General features: G+C 40.6%; 1 protein-coding gene across 1 annotated transcript in view; it reads left to right on the top strand.

The window, feature by feature from the left end:
* Nucleotides 1-15,933, top strand: part of UPP2 (uridine phosphorylase 2) — a 40,308-nt gene extending 24,375 nt beyond the window's left edge. The window contains 8 exon segments of the mRNA XM_058549750.1: nucleotides 453-458; nucleotides 1,692-1,761; nucleotides 1,763-1,872; nucleotides 1,875-1,895; nucleotides 4,053-4,097; nucleotides 4,100-4,198; nucleotides 15,645-15,740; nucleotides 15,743-15,933. Coding sequence (XP_058405733.1) covers nucleotides 453-458; nucleotides 1,692-1,761; nucleotides 1,763-1,872; nucleotides 1,875-1,895; nucleotides 4,053-4,097; nucleotides 4,100-4,198; nucleotides 15,645-15,740; nucleotides 15,743-15,933 — 638 coding nt within the window.
* Nucleotides 15,934-17,051: the final 1,118 nt, after the last annotated feature.

A 17,051-nucleotide genomic window follows, 5' to 3' on the forward strand; every position in this document is an offset into this window, starting at 1 on the left:
AAAGGTGGCTTTTTTTCTCTCCAGAAAGGAATTTCTGCCTCTTCCACCTCAGTCAGGACTGTCCCTTGTTATGGAGATTCTTTTTATCCAGTTTTCTGTTCTCTCTTGGGGGTAATTGTTCCAAGAGTACTTGTAAATTTGGTATGTCCATGGGAGGAGGTGAGTTCAGAGTCCACCTATGCTGCCGTCTTGACACCTCTCAAATAACATCATTTTTGATGCACACATTTTCAACTTCCTTCCCAACCACATTCTTATTCTTAAGACATTGTGAATAATTCAAGGAGTCACTTGTTTGACTTACTTAAAAAGTATCTGACCCACCAAGGCTCTATCATCAGAGCCCACCTTGGGTCTCTAGCTGGATCTTCTAAAGTTTTCTGTAATTACTCTGTGTTGATTAATATTGGAATTTATAAAAACCCAGAACAATATGGCTATTTCTATGGCAGGTGTTGGTAAACTTTTTCTGTAAAGGGCTAGATAGTAAATAGTTTAGGCTTTACAGACCATATGGTTTCTGTCACAACTGCTCGACTCTGCCACTGTAGTGTGGAAGAAATCATTGACAATATATAAATGAATGAATGTGGCTGTGTTTCAATACAGCTTTATTTACAAAGTTAGGCTAGATTTGGCCCATGGATTGTAGTTTGCAGATCTCTGCTCTATGGCATCTCTATGGATGCATTCGCTTACTCAACAAATTTTTATTGAATACCTATACTGTAATAGGCATAATGCTAGACCTGGGGAGATAACAGTGAACAGATATTGCACTTGCCTTTATAGAGCCTATGTTTTATCAGGCAAATAGACAAAAGAATGAGTAATTATAAAAAGTGTGATGAATCTTAGGACAGAGGGAGTCTAGGGCACTCTTAACATATATCCAGGCTCTAAATAGAAATCAGAATGGGTCATAAACTAGGTCAAAGCTGGATCTGGGGAAACTGAATATATCCTATCTGTGTTGCTTTTAAATTTTTATTCCCCTTCCATGGATTCAGGCCTTTTGAAGGAAGTGGCTTAAGCTGACACCTAAAGAATGAGTTGGTGTTAGTCTGATGAAAGGATGTGGAGGGAGGACGAGAGAGCATTCCAGGCAGAGAAAATGATAGTTGGCAGAAAATGGTTTATCAAGTAAGCCTGTGTCCTATAACCAAGCCAGATTTTGTAGCAATGGAAGGTCAGCCAAGAGACCTAATTTACATGGGGTCTGAGAGGGAAGGAGGGAATGGACGTGACAAGAATCGGAAGAAAGAAGGTATAGAGATGCAAAGAAATTACAGTAATCAAGGAGTTGCAGAGAAGATGAAATATCAAGTAGCCACATCACTTTATGAAAGCTACTTGCTGGCAGGCTCATTTAGTTTATTCCTGACCCAATTTATTCAAATTTGAGCCTGAAGGCCGGTACTAATTTGCATGTCTAAGAGTCATGTTTGTCTTGAAATCTAAACCCCATCACATTGTAAATGTGAATCTGGAAAGACAGCAAACGTAAATGCCTGTTCTGAATGTTATTATTTAATTACATTTGGAAAAGAAAATAATTTAAAAGATGAAAGTAGGGAGAATCATTAGCAACTAGCATTAATTAATGTTGGCAGAATAGATTACAGATTATGTGTCAGAATTAACTCTAAATGACCTTCTTCTGTAATCACCTATTTATTCCCACGTTTCAGGGATTGCACGGGGGTCTGCTGTAATAATGGATACAGTCATAGACCTTCTTTCAGCCGCATTTGAACAGGTAACTTGGTAACATCGTCATTTGAAGTACTGAACTTGACAAGGAACTGGCTGAGGAACTATTCAACTGAAACAAAGAAATTCCCAACGTCCCAACCCTCGTTGGACATACAAGTATACTTATGATTTTTATAAAGGTGAGAATAATTTATAAACTGTGAAAGCAACAGAAAATTGCCAGCAACTCTTTGTTATTCGAACCCATGATTTATATTAAAAACTCCACTTTAGAAAATTAATAGTTGGGGATTAAAAAAGGAACTGAAACAGCCTTTTTAACTTACTAAAGCACAGGAATGTAAGGACATAATAAGCAGCAGAGAAACACCCATAATGAATTTATATTGAGAGTGAGTTTAATCCTCCAAGAACAAATTGAATACTAAAATGCAATTAGTGATGTTAGCAAAATCTTATCTCTGTTTACGCCTTTAATTTAAATTGCTGACTCTGGGAGAAGGGGAATATTTTGGTTCTATGTTTCTGCTATTTTGAGGTACATTCAACTGTACCTGAAAAGGGATCTGATACCCAGGAAAGAGGGAGGACCAGGAAACAGGGAGAAATGTTTGGGGGAGGAAATCCCAAAGCGATGGGGTGGTGTGAGAGCGGTTCTTTTATCTCTTGGCCATGAGCAAAGAGTTCTCATATCAAGTTAGGGACAAATTGAAGGTGACTGCCAAGTAGCAGCTCTTTCTACAAGGGGAGAGGGGCCAGGAGAACACACCCTCACGGACAGACCCTGCTCGTTCCAGAAGAAAGAATCTAACGAGGGTTGGTACCATTCCTTGCAGGACATTCTAGAAATCTTGTAGTGTAGTTGTGTTTGAGTATGTTCATCAAACTATGTATTATTTCATTTTAAGTTATTTTTCTTTTCCCTTTGGATCAAACTTAGGGTATCATATCAAATTTTTAAAAATTGTTTATGGAGATAGGCTATACTATCTATAAATTTTACTTCAAGTTAGTAAAGGTGGTGTCACTACATATGTGTTATAAAATAGGAGCAATGTTGGCTCTTATAGGGTTGAGATCCTCTCTCGTTGGCCACTGGCCCCTTCATTGGGAGAGCCCCCAGTGAGTTTAAGCCAGAGCTTGCAAATGACAGCCTGTTAGAGTTGATGTTTTCTTTGGCCTGCACAGTATTATTTTAAAATGTGAATTATTTTGCTAACATTTATAATTTCGGGAGATTTCATATGAAAATCTAGATTTGGGGGCTTCTTGAAATAAAAAATATAAAATAATATATTCGTGGCAGCCCTGGCAAGCTCTGGCCCACATCCAGGGCTACGTTCCCTGAAGCTGAGGTGAGGCTGCTCCCCCCAGAGCAGGCAGACCTTGTTCACATTACCTGCTTGTTCTAGGACATCTGAGTTTGAATCAGCTTGAATAACACTGCATTAGGGGTGTTGGCATTAGAGGAGGGAACAAGGAGAAGCAGACAGCCAGTGTGGAAGTGGCATGAAAGAGATGCAGGAAAGGGAGGAAAAGAGAGGAAAGGGAGCCAAAAGAGGATTGTGGAAATAATGGATGGGGACAGAGCTTTGGCCCACCTACTTCAATCGGGCCATCCTTGGGAGTGGGGAGTGCAGAGATCTGTTCCCAGTACATGCAGGGTGGAGAAAGAATAATAGCATCAAGATTTCCTCCACCTCCTTCTGTCCCCAATAGTCAATATGGGTGAAATTAAGTGAACACTAAGAACAGCCTAGAAGGGAAACAGTGATCACAAAAGGGTGGCATGCAGCCAGAGAGGCGGGTGGCGGGGAAGAAGGTGGACAAATCAATTGTCTGTAATGACTACCACCATCATGATGGCATATGGAGAGCTGCAATGCCCACACCACTGTCCTGATCCTCAAGTAGCTTATGAGCATCACTGAGGCTTGAAGCCTCTTCTTCTCCCCCAGCACTCATCCCTGGGCCATCCTCCAGTCACAGAAGCAACCTGAGAGGTTCCTCAATGGCAGATCTCTCAGCAACCCTCCAGTTCATGCTGGCCCTGACAGTGCTGGCTGCTGCAACCACTCAATGGTTACTTGCCCAGGAGCTGGGGTGCTCAGCACCATGGAGACTCCTCTCTACATATGAGACTCTTGAGCTGAGCACAGCCTTGTTCCAGGTCCTCTGATGGGAAGATTCAGATGGCTGGGTTTATCCTACCTTAGGAGCAGGCCCAAGAGTTAGAGACAGCTACAGAGCACTTGGGCTGACAGCGAGCCTCCTAGAGGTGCCACTACCACCATGGTAGGACATCAAGTCACTGAATGTTTTCCATTCTCTTTCAGGCCTTGGTCAACTAGATGGAGTGCTGTGCTCCTTTTACAGAGAAAAAAGTTAGATTATTTGAAGGGAGCGTAGAAAGCCAGTGTCAGGCATATTGAAACAGAATCTACAGTGCTTGTGGCCATGTGTAGACTTTGTGGTCTAAAGGGTAAGCTGTTCATGAATACCTAGGGTCAAACTCTCCTCTTTCATGAAGACATTTTCACTCTGCAGGAGAAGAAAAAGGAATCCAGCCATATATTACTTTGGGCTGAATGCATGCCTTATAATTGTTTATAGTATGCATTATCTTCTAATGTCATGAGTGGGCAAGACATTATTCCCATTATGCAAATGAGGAAACCAAGCGTCAAGGGTCAAAAATGAGTTGCCTTCCATTACCAGCTAGTGGGTTATGTACCGAGGACTTGAAAGCAAGTTCTGCTTTCTTCATCCTGGCAGTGGCTATTTTCTATCACAGTTGAATTTATTGAGACATGATGCAAATAAAATATTTGTAAAATAATCCATCAAGGGGCAAAACATCAGTGGAGTAGTGTGTTTTTAAAGTTAATTTACATGTATTTTTGCTTTTTCCAACTTTTTATTCTGAAAAATTTCAATAATACCAAAAAACTGAAAGAATAGTATAATAAACTCCTAGATACCCTTTACCAAGATTCGACAATTTTTAATATTTTTCCACATTTGTGCATGCTCTCTCTCTATATATATACACACACATGTATGCATACACATACATATGTGTGTATATATATACACACACATCTATTTGCCTTTTTCCTGAATCATTTGTAAATGAATTGCAAATATCATGCCACTTAACTCTTGTACCTCAGCATTTCCTAAGAATGATATTCTCCTAATGACCACAATACCAATATAAAACTGAAAAAAAGCTAAGTAAAAATAGTTTCATAACATCACTTAACATCCATTCCACATTTAAATATCCCTAAAAATATTTTTTATAGATATTTTTCTTATCCTATATCAACTTAACTTCATACACTGTATTACTCGGTTGTTATAGCTCTGTACCTTTTACATCTAGAATAGTCCCCTTATTTTTCTTTTATCCCACGACAATGGATTTTTTGAAAAGTCAAGGCTGTTATGTTGTAGACTATCCCAGGTTCTAGATTTGTTTGTGTTTCATCACGGGTTTCACTTGTTCACATATGCATCTTTCCTGTAACGTGGAAGTGAAGTCTAGTGGCTTGATTAGATTCAGCCATGTGGCAAGAACACTTCATAGTAATGTAAACTTTCCACTGTATCACATCAGGGAGATGTCATGTGAAGATTATCCCCTAGGAGTCATTTCGAGTGGGATCACTTGGTTCAAGCGGTAACTGCCACCTCTCTCCACTGAAAAGTTAAAGTGTTCTCTTTGTAGACAGCAAGTAATCTCTGGGTGATAATTTGGCACTGTGTGAATATCCTGTAAAGCGACAGTCTTTCACCCGACAATTTTAGCATGGGTTGCAAAATAATGATTTTCTAATTCCACCATTCCTCCTACATTTGTCAGCTGACATTCTTCATTAAGAAGAGCTTTTCTTCTTCACACTCTTTTCTCCCTCTCTCTCAATCTCTTTTTGGTGGGGGAAGTCATTACTGTTTTGTGAATTTTGTTCAAATCAATGTTATAAATGGTTTCTGTCATTATTCTTTTTTTTTTTTTTTTGGTGAGGAAGATTGGCCCTAAGCTAACATCTGTTGCCAATCTTCCTCTTTTTGCTTGAGGAAGATTGGCCCTGAGCTAACATCTGTGTCCATCTTCCTCTTTTGTATGTGGGATGCTGTCACAGCATGGCTTGATGAGTGGTATAGGTCCATGTCCGGGATCTGAGCCCGGGATTCCAGGCCACCGAAGTGGAGCATGCCGAACTTAACCACTATGCCACCTGGTGGCCCCTGTCATTATTCTTTTTGATACTCAAATTATCCCAAATTTGGCCAGGAAGAACCCGTTCTAGTGCACTCTTTTGTCCTCTTGACATAATCCTATTAGCTCTTGAGACTTTTCTTGCTTTTAGGCACAACAGGATTCTCAGGCACAACTTGCACTTTCCTTGCCTCAGGTATGGAATCAGCCATTTCTCCAAGAAGCTCTGGTTCCTTTTGGTGGAGAATGGTATTTAGAAACCAAATATGGGTGTGGCATGCATTTTTTTTTTTTGGTGGAATTATTCCAATAGAATCACTAACCTTTGACCAGCACTAAGGAAACCTATTGAAGAAAATATAATTTTCGTGAGCACCAATCAGTATAACTATTCTTTGTGATTTTGAATTATTTTCGTAGTCATCATCTAGATAAAAAATTGTAAACGTTATTGATGGAAGAGAGAAAAGCTGTAAAGTGAATAAAATATTCTTTATTAAATTGACTATGAAAAATTCCCATCTAAAGCAGAATAGCATCATCTAAAATAATGTTTTTGAGTGGGAAGCAGTACTCAGGTATTAACAATGAGGTCCAAGATAACGTTGGAGCAATTTTTTTCAGACTGCAGTGTTTTGCATTTCACACAGCAATTATCTTTTTTTCAGGAAAAAAGTCCATAAGACATGTGATCGATTCGAATGTGTTTTATAGCATGCCTACTGAGTGCATGACACAATACTAAGAAGCCTTTTTTTTTAAATTAGATCTTTGGTTGATAAGATTTATCTTAATCTTTTTCTTCCTAAAGAAAGAAGGAATTTCTCCTGTGCATCAACTAGCGGCTGAGTGCCCAGGCACTGGGGATACAGCAGCGGACAACACAGACAAAATCTCTGCCTTTATGGAGTCTAGTGAGGGAGACAAACAACAACAATAAAGAGTAAGGTATAACAACCTAGTAATATGTTAGATGCTGAAGAGTGCTATGGCGAAAAATAAGGCAGGGAAAGGAAACAGGGATGATGAGTTATTAGACCATAATTTGAAATAGCATGGTTGAGAAGGGTGCACAGAGAGGGTGCCATTTAGGAAAATGCCACATGGATATCTGGGGGAAGAGCAGTCTGGGAAATGCAAATCTATGGACAGCAGGCAGAAGCATATAGGATGTGTTGGAGGAACAAGGAGACCAGTGTGGCTGGAGGAGAGTGATGGAGATGTGCAGCAATGGAGAGTGGTAGGAGATGGCGGGGGTGCAGATTTTGTGGTCACTGTGACCTTCACTCTGAGCGAAGTGGGAAGCCATTAGAGGGCTTTGAATAGGGAGGTGACTAGATGTGACGTGCTTTTAACAAGATCACACTGGCTGCTGAGTTGGGACAAGCCTACTGGGGCTAAGGGCAGAAGCACGGAGAGGAGTAAGAGGGCTAATGCAGTAGAGATGATGGACCAGGGTGATAGCAGTGGAGGTAGTGAGAAGTAGTTAGACTCTAGATACATTTTTAAGGCAAATCCAACAAAATTTGTTGACAATTTGATGTGAATTTTGAGAGAAAGACAAGAGTTAAGAATGACTCCCAGGTTTTTGCCCTGAACAACCACAAGGATGGAGTTATCATAATTGGGATAGAAAATACTAGGTGAAAATTTGGGGGTAGTAGACATCAAATGGAGGCCAAGTAAACAGGTGGATTTATGAATCTGAAGTTTACATGAGAAATTTGGACTGGAGAAGTAAAATTATAAGTTGACAGCATATAGATGGCATTTAAAGCCATGCAATGGGTGAGATGGCAAAGAGAATAAACGTAGAAACAGATGAGAAGACATCCTTGGTTAGATGTTAACAGTTAGGGGAGATGAGGGAGATCCAGCAAGGGAGACTAAGGAGGAGTGGCCAGTGAAATTGGCAGTACACCTGGAGAGTGTAGCATCCTGGCACCCAGAGAAGAAACTGTCAAAGAAGTAAAGAATTATAGCATGACAATGTTTCATTTTATCACAAGTGGAATTTTAATTCCAATATTTGTCCTTATAGTCAATCAATTTTAATGTACAAAACTACAAACAAAATGTATGTGGTGACATTTCTAAAAATACATTTTAGAGGAAAGTTATATTTCATAAGAAGAGATTAATTGTAGAACCACTATCCTTAACTACTCCCATCTTTCAGAATATATGTACATGCAAATCCCTGTAATATATGGGTGAAGAATATATGTACATGCAAATCTTCACAAGATATGGGTGAAGAACAGCAAATGTATCCTTTTCCTCTTTCAGAGGTCATCGTTAATACTTTCTTTCAGAGAAACAATACATCTGCTTTTCTCCCCATAAGTTAGTGAGAGTGGGAGCTCCAGCTGGAGGCAGCTTGACTTTGCCCGAGCAGCAGTTCAATCAGCAGCCAGTCTGCAAGAACACCTGAATTCAGATACTTCTGCTCCAGGAAATGCCTCCTCACATTTCTTTATTATAGAAACAACAATTCGTCACTGGAGTCATGTCTCCACATAATTTATAAATGGACCAGAATTTGTTAACCAGTTTAGTTAAACATAAAATGCCTACTTACAAGCGTGCTGCCCTCGTGTAAGTTTGATGATGACCATCAGTTCTTTCTTAAGAGGTTTTGATTGGCAGCCAGGGAGAGTTCTAGGCTTGTGAACCCTGGAACCGAGTCCTTCTCTCTTTAAGGATGTTGCCAAAACCTCAGAGAAGTCATTCTGTTATGAGGGATTTTCTGTCCTTGCTGCAAATCCTTGTGACCTTGCTCTCTCTGCCACCTGCAGGCGCCCTCCTAGACTCTTTCCTCTCTAGCTTTCTGTAGTTCCTGCTCCCTGCTGCGTTTTCCTTTTTCTGTGGCTGCCAGTAGCTGATTTCAGCCTGCCAATAGTTGTCTTCCAGGCCACTGCTGCAGGCTTTTTGTTCAGCCGACCCCTTCTGGGCTGCCAACATTCACGCGAAAGGTTGCATCTGTAACTCTGTAATTCTGTAGTTCTTCGGCATATTTCTGTCCAAATTTCTTCATGGTGGCAGGGACTCTTTATCTCCCTCAGACACCACTGTTTTAAAAGATGAATTCCTGGTACAGCACCCCTGGAGGATCAACCACCAAGGACACAGACAAAACCCCCATGCATGTGATTCTATCATGTCCCCATCTTCCATCACCACTTCATAACATCCTTCCCCCATAGCAGTGAAGCTTGGAAGCTGGCACCTTTTGATTGTAACCCACTTACAACCCACTCTGTGTGGGCTAGAAAAGCTAGCTTTGGGGAAGGGCTGCGAGAACCTTCGCAAGCAGCTTTTGAAACATAGAGGAAGTTAGGGAGGATATACCAAAGGTAAGTAACACAGAAAAATAGGTTTCACCTGGCACCAAGAACGCAGGGCTCACAGGCTGCGGTTTGCCCCCCAGGCCTGTACTCCCTCCCTACTCCATCCTACTCCCACTGTTAGTAACAGCCCACCACACCCTGTCTTTCCAGGCACACTTCTTTAATGGCCATATCTGTCTCTTTAATACTACCAGATGACTGGATAACCAATCTGACTTCTTACTAAGGTGATGATGGCTAATGTTCTCAGCTTATAAATAACAACATTTTATTTAAACAAGAGTCTTCTAGAAACCCATTGTCCTAACTCAGAGGAGTCACTCACTGAGTTTGCACTGGTGCAGAAGCAAAGCTTTCTGCATCTACCTGGTACAAGGAGGTCTTGGGTCCATGTGGATTACTGCTTCTTATATTTATAATTGATATTAGATCTCACTTCCCCAGAGGGGCCTTGCATGACTACCTAAACTAAACTCACTTGCATTCATTCTACTCACTAACTCACTCACTCATTCTGCTTCATTTCTCTGTATCACATTTACTGCTATAGACTATAGTTCTGGTTTCTTTATATATAAACTTACATATTATTTTACATATATTAATGCACGAAGGTATGCATATAGTATCTCTCTCCATTAGAATGTAAGCAACATGAGAACAGGGACCTCGTTTGTCATTTTCTTGCTATGTCTCCAGCGCTTAGAATAATGTCTGCCATAGGGGCATTCAATATATATTTGCTAAATTAATGAACAAAAGAATTAGTGAACAAATGAATAAATGAATGAAAAGAATGGCTACCAGACTCTTATAAATCATGGAAAATGACTGTAGCAAACTAAGTTTGGTTTGAAGAATGGTTCCTTCATTTTCCAGCCACGTTAGTGGCTTGAAATTTTCTGAAGGGGGCTTTGGAATTCCTCCTAATTGTCCAAATAGGAAGAGGCAAAGCCTTAAAGTTAAGCCTCTGTTTGCTGTAAGGTTCATGCAAATAGTTCTGCTATATCTGTATCCCCTGGATCTCTTGATATTGGATAGGTGGACAAACTGCTTAAAACGAGGCCACAGACACCCATAAATCACTGTTGCTGTCCTGATTTCGTCATCCTGGAAAAGAGTTGTGGGGATCCATTCTTGCTTTAACAAAGATTCGGGTGAAAGGAAATAGTGGCATTCACAAAATTATTCTACGTTGAAAGGCTGAACCTTCAGAATAATGTAAAACCACTGTACAATGCTGCATAAATGCATTCATCTATGATTTTATAATATGCATACATCTGTTCCTCTCTTAAAGCAAAATCTACTTTAATTAAACCCTTAAAAGCCTGATTAAAGATGATAATCCCTGTGAACTTGTGATAAGTATGTTCAATTTGTATCCATTTCTAAAAGACAGTGCTGCCTTTTGACACTCAATTGCTTGCATGGCCATATATGAAACCTAATATTTATCTAAGATTAGGTTCTGCTTAAATCCTCTTCTGTGTCTCTAGTTGTTTGCAGCACTCACAGTGGTTTTTCTTTAGGGTAAAGGAATAATTCAGTGTTATCTCTTTTGACAGATACTGGTAACTCTGGGGATATATTCAGTCTTCATGATATTACTTTATTACAGTTCAATGAAAGGGAGCAGAATCTTGACTTTAACTCCACTTCTATGTTCTTATGCTGGTCCCAGCAATAAAAGATACTGGGCTCTGGGAACTACATAGTGATACAGATAAAGTAAAAAAGATGTTACAACAGGATTAAAGATCATACTCAGTCTGGAGCTGGAGCATTTCCTAACACTAAAATGGAGAAAAATCAAGGTTTTGAAAAATTATTACATAAGGGAATGAGGCAACCAAATGCAGCTCTCTTCACCCTCTCAAGAGAACAAGAAACTGTGGCTGAGAGGCTAACTTTCCCAAGTTCTCATAGTTAATAAGTAAGTCGCTGAGCTGGAATTTGAACCTGGATCTGCCTGACTCGAGGCCCCTTTGTACCACGCTCTGCTGCTACTCCCAGCAGCCTCCATGGATACACAAGGTCCCTAGTCTCTGTTCAGGAGAACCAAAAAAAAACAATGTCTATTTTTCTATTTTAAAAGTTATGAGCAGATAGTTGTGCTACTTCAGCAAGCAAACCCTAAGGGCTAAGCATATATCAAGATGGTTAGAGTTGGAATCACATAAAGCATTAAGTTGACTTACTCAGTAGCATGCAAGCCATTATTTTGCAACAAAATCAGTCAGTGTATCTGGGGAATCAGGCATAAATGGTGAGTAGCTCATTTATTACTTTTACAAAGACAAGATTTAAAAAAATATTGTTTCCTCTTGCTTCATTATTTTTCACATATTTTTAATCAAGGTCAGTGTCTACAGTTTTTTTTGATTTGTTTTAATTCTACTCTCCTACCCTCTATCCCACTCCTTCCTCCCCAACTACCAACACACTCACACATTAGAGGACCCTTTAGGCCCACGGATTTGACCCATTGTGTGACGGGCATTACCTGTGACCTCCCTCTCTGACCCCAGTGAGGCTGCCTGGGTTCCCCCTGCTGGAGCCCCCACCCCCCCCCATATCAGGCCCCATCCTCTGCCCACCCTGACTCACCTCTGGTTGGGAGTCCAGCATCCGGCAGCAACTCAAGTCACCAAGGTTGAAGCTGGACCTCCTGGAGATGACAGCATGGTCCTCACACCAACAAGATGATGTGAGGCCCACAAGCTGAGGGTGTGGACATGGGAGAGACATCCGAGATCCAACCACTCCTTTCTCAGAGAACGAAATGAGGTCTAGAGAGTGTAAGAGACCTGCTTGAGGAAACGCTGCTAGACCAAAAGAGAGATGGACTAGAACTGAGGTTTCCTGTCTCCTGACCCCACTCCCTCACCTATTCCATAAGGTGTAGGAAAGTGACGTATTTATTTATTGACAGATTATTTGCACAGTCCCCTCTTTTGAAAATGCATTAGCAGAAGCTTTCAATAAAAGATGAATGTATTATATCATTTAAGCAAAGGTAAAGAGAATAAGAGGCATATATTTAAGGGGGTGGTTGGGGAGTTCTCAATATCAAAGAGGATACCTGGGAATGCAATATTAAATCTAAATACTTAGATTTAGTTCTGAGTTTCCTGGAAGTCAAGCTGAAAAAAGAAATATTTTGAGTTACACAGCTCGCATTATCTAATAAAAGAAAGCATTTGAGGTTTGTCATAAAAAGCTTATCCAAATGTTAAACTTAAGTGAAATTATTAGCTATATTATAATGGACATTGTCTTCAATAACACTTTTACAAAAGATATGGGACAATTCTTGATAGAGTGTAATGCTAAATCTTGATTCTGTCCAATTCAGCATTTCTTTGAGAAACTAAAATACTAGGGTCTTGGTATGTACATTTGTTGTAATTTGATTAGATCCAGGGACAGAGTAAAAATCTTTAAAGCAGTAGTTCTCAAATATTAATGTGCAAATAATTTAACTGGGAAGGGGTTTATTTTTTAAAATGCAGATTCCCTGCCCTGTCTTACCTCCACCCCTCATTCTCTATGTCCGGGATAGAGCCTAAGAATCTGCAGTATTAACAAGCTCTGGCTCTCAGGAAGGTGGCCACTGGAGCCTGTTTTCAGAACCACCAATCTAGAAGAACAAATTGTTCCTATGCCTCTTAGCTTTGATCAGCCCCTTGGAATATAAATGTTCTCTGCTTGGTTTTTGGTCAGCAGCCAACAGCCTGAGATTGATGTCTCAGAGGAGATGAGGAAGTCCAAGGCTCTGGATTGCTAAGATTCCTATGCTTTATATACCAGGCATACAGGGAGTAAAGATGGAGTCTGCTTAATAAACTCAAAGCTTGAGGAGTGAAGGGGGCCAGGAAAAGGGTCAGGGAGAGGTGGAAAAGCAGCAGTCATGAGGGACAGGCTGGGAACTCCAAATCTAGCCTTTGCTGCCCTGCCTTTTCCAAGGCCCAGCCCTGTTCCAGCTCTGCTGTGCACAGGGGAATGCGTGCCCAGCCCTGCTATCTTTGCCTCCAGTTCACGGGAAAACCTTCCCGGAAGTCTATTCTGAATCAGAGAGCTGGGCTAAAGCAGGGGGCCATGGGGTCCATGGATTCCTAAGGATTCATGAGTGAGCTTCAGGGACCCCTGAACCCCCTAAAATTATACATGACTATGTTGTGTGTATATGCATATGTGTATTTTTATGAAAAGAGGTTCCAGTTACAACTTTCATCAGTTTCTCAAAGGGGCCATAAATGACCCCAAAGAGTGGAGAGTCACCAGGAGTTCCTGGTACAGCTGAGCTTCATGTTCATACCGGTGTGTTCCCCTCACATTGCAGCCTGAGGTCAGTTAGCCGACAACCGCCTTGGTGACAGCTAGCTCACTGAGTGTCCCTCCACAGGAGCCACCCTCTCTGCCCAATCTGAAGATTATGGCAGCAAAGCCGTCAGGCTTAATTTTGACAAATTGTTTTGGGTAATTAGTCCCCTTTAGTTACTCCTAGAAATAGTAATTTTTGGTGACAAGATTATCATATGCTGCTTGTTAATGGAGCCTCCGGGGTCAAGAAAACACCACTGAGATTGCTATGACCTGTTCTTTTCCATCTTTGGCATTACCCTTGAAATCGCCAGAAAAGACGTTTAGTAAAGTCAGCTCCCACTCTGTGAAAAGTACAGAGCACGGGTTTCCTTTTATCCTTCTGCCAAGTGAAGGATTCGAAAAGGACTTTCAACTTTTCCCTGCTACCACCAGCCCATGTCAGGCTTCACAGACTTGCTGATCATTAACTTGAAAAGCTGGGAAAGTTTCTAGCCCTTCCATTTGCTTGTTTACCTGCTCAGCCAAGTTGCTTTACAACCGAGTGAGTTTTGAATAAATAGGGTCTTGGGTGATGAAATATTTGACTCAGCTCAAGTTGAATATTTTCATTGCTTTTCACTTCACTGACTAGAAGGGTCAGTTTGACCGATAGGTCAGGGCAGGTCTGCCTAATGGTTCACCATATGCCAGCTCAGGGGAGGAGTGGATGGAAGGTGGAAAGCTCTTCTCAGAACTTTAGAAAGCTGGGAATTGATTGGCTGTTTACTAGCTGTGTCATATGGGGCCATCTGTTTGACCTCCCTAAGCCCTTGTTTCATCATCTGTCTTAAGGAGATAAAAATAATACCCAACTCATGGTACAGCTGTAAGGATTAAATGATATCATAAATGCCCAGCATACAGCAAGAACTAAACTAAACAAAAAAAATAGCACCCATCATAATTACAGTACAATTCTCCTTCCCAAGCCCAGATCTTATAAAGAAGTCTGAAACAGTGGGGAGGTCAAAGAAATAAATATTACCTGCATGCCCAATTTTATCTCCGTGCCCTCAAAGCTTGTTAATGTGGCCACATCTAATCCCATATACACTGAAATCCTTTGAAAAACGATACAGATGGAGGTTATTACACTGCTATCGATTCAAAGTCGTTGACACTGATTTCAATGTGTGTAACCACCTTCCTTGAAATCAGAGATTCCACGTGAAACTGAAAATAAAGAATTTGTAGGGGATCCAATTTTTCCCTCTCGTTCTTCTTGATGGACCAAACCAAAGATGCTGCATGCATGGTGACTTTTCAAAAATGACGGTTTCTTTATTTTTTTAGAAAAAGGTGTTTGTTCTTTTCCCCTAGTACCATACCTATCATAAGATTTTATTCCCGTTCTTTAGAAACTAAATGTGAATAAAATTGCTCCTTCATGGAGCTGATTCTTGTGTATAAGCATTTCATTTCCTATTTTTCTTCTCAAATTTCATAAGAGTCAGTACTCACCTTTATTGGTATTTCCTGAGGTCAGCATTCTCTATCTCCTCCCTATTTACTTTACTCTTCAGCAAGGGTTGCAGCAGGCAACTCAAATATTGCACCAAGGAGTCAAATGTCATCTCAGAAATAATGGCTAGCTCTCCAGTTATATCCTTAAGTAAGAAATGCCTTCTCGAAGAACTGGAAATAGGATGGAAAGCTGAAGGCTTGTATGTCTTAGATGGCAAAGATCTGTCCTTGTTCTTATCTTGAACACAAAGCTTTTGCAAGCTTTAATCTAGCCAACTGTAGGGGAAAGGAGAAGGGAGAGTGCTTAAAATTATTTCAATTAACTTATTTAGATAGAGTGTTTGGTGGTAGTCCACAGAAATATGAATTATATAGGAGGCTAGAGGGTTCAGCAGGTTGCATCTACGTGACAGGGAAAATAACACAAAGTACAGGTGCAAGGGAGACTGCGATGTTTCGCTAATGTTTCTACACAAAGGATAAACCCATTTGTTCAGTAATGGTGTTACTTGCTCTTCTAGCCACCATAGTCTGTGTGACACTTCTCGACAGACTTGAATGTGACAAGATCAATGTGCCCCATGATGTTCTGGTAAAGTACTAGCAACAGCTTCAGTTCCTATCTCCAACTTCATCAAACAGTGGCTTGGACTTCATGACCAGACATCAGAACTGGGCAGCCCCATCTTTTCCTGCAAGTTTGTAGTTCAAGTTGGAATGTTGAAGTCATGTATTTTTTGTGGCACGTTCATGTACAGTCCTGTGCCACATAATGATGTTTCAGTCAACAGCAGACCACATGTAGAATGATGAGCCCATAAAATTAGTACCATACAGCCTAGGTGTGTAGTAGGCTATACCATCTAGGTGTGTGTAAGTACACTCTACGATGTTTGCACAATCACGAAATTACCTAATGACGCATTTCTCAGAACATATCCCCGTCATTAAGTGACGCATGACTGTAGTTCTCATCCACAAGCTAAAATCATAATAGAGTGATTTTATAAAACCCCTGTCTCTTAAAAAATGAACTTATTGTAAAATAATTTAATACTTCCATTAAATTAAATTAAATTCAAATTTCATTTTAGAATCAGCTAACTAAGTCAGTCCAATAATTAAAATTTTAAAACTCCTGGATTGTGACATTTGGAGCTTCATAGGCAGCATTAATTAAGCCTACATCAAAACAGATCAGCCACTTGTAGATACCCAGTTACCCGTCACTCTGTTTCTGAAACCAATCCAGAAATTCATGTTAGAACGTTGTCAGGCACTTCCAGGTATTGGACAAGTGACAGAACTTGATCACGCACATTCAAAATATTTACAGAAAAAAGTGTCAGTGTAATGTAGGTCTGTATGAAAAAGCTACCCTTCGGGAAATATGACCAGACTTCTCTTTGTCCCCTGCAGGATGTCAGCGCACCACGGAGTAGGATCAGAGGATTACGTTTGCCTATGTTTGTGATTTTATCACGGAATACGACAACTCTAGATCACACATTTATTTTCAAATGAAAACTCTTGGTAATGCAAAGAAAGAGTCTCATTTTTCTTTAGAAATCACACATGATTACATTGCCTTCTAGCAACTTTTTTTTTTCTTTTAAGGAAATGCATTTTAAGAAGGCTGTATTTTTTATTTCATTTCAATATTAACCCAGTAGGCTGAGGAATTGGTAACTGAATTGGGACTTGAGTTCAAGATGTTAAAGTCGTCCTTTTTTTGTGTGTGTGAGGAGATCAGCTCTGTGTCAACATCTGCCAATCCTCCTCTTTTTGCTGAGGAAGACTGGCCCTGGGCTAAGATCCGTGCCCATCCTCCTCCACTTTATATAGGACGCCCTACAGCATGGCTTGCCAAGCAATGCGGCGATGCGCGTCTGGATCCGCACCAGCCAACCCCGGGCCGCCGCAGCGGA

Source organism: Diceros bicornis, chromosome 10, assembly GCF_020826845.1.
Source record: "Diceros bicornis minor isolate mBicDic1 chromosome 10, mDicBic1.mat.cur, whole genome shotgun sequence".
Lineage (NCBI taxonomy): Eukaryota > Metazoa > Chordata > Mammalia > Perissodactyla > Rhinocerotidae > Diceros > Diceros bicornis.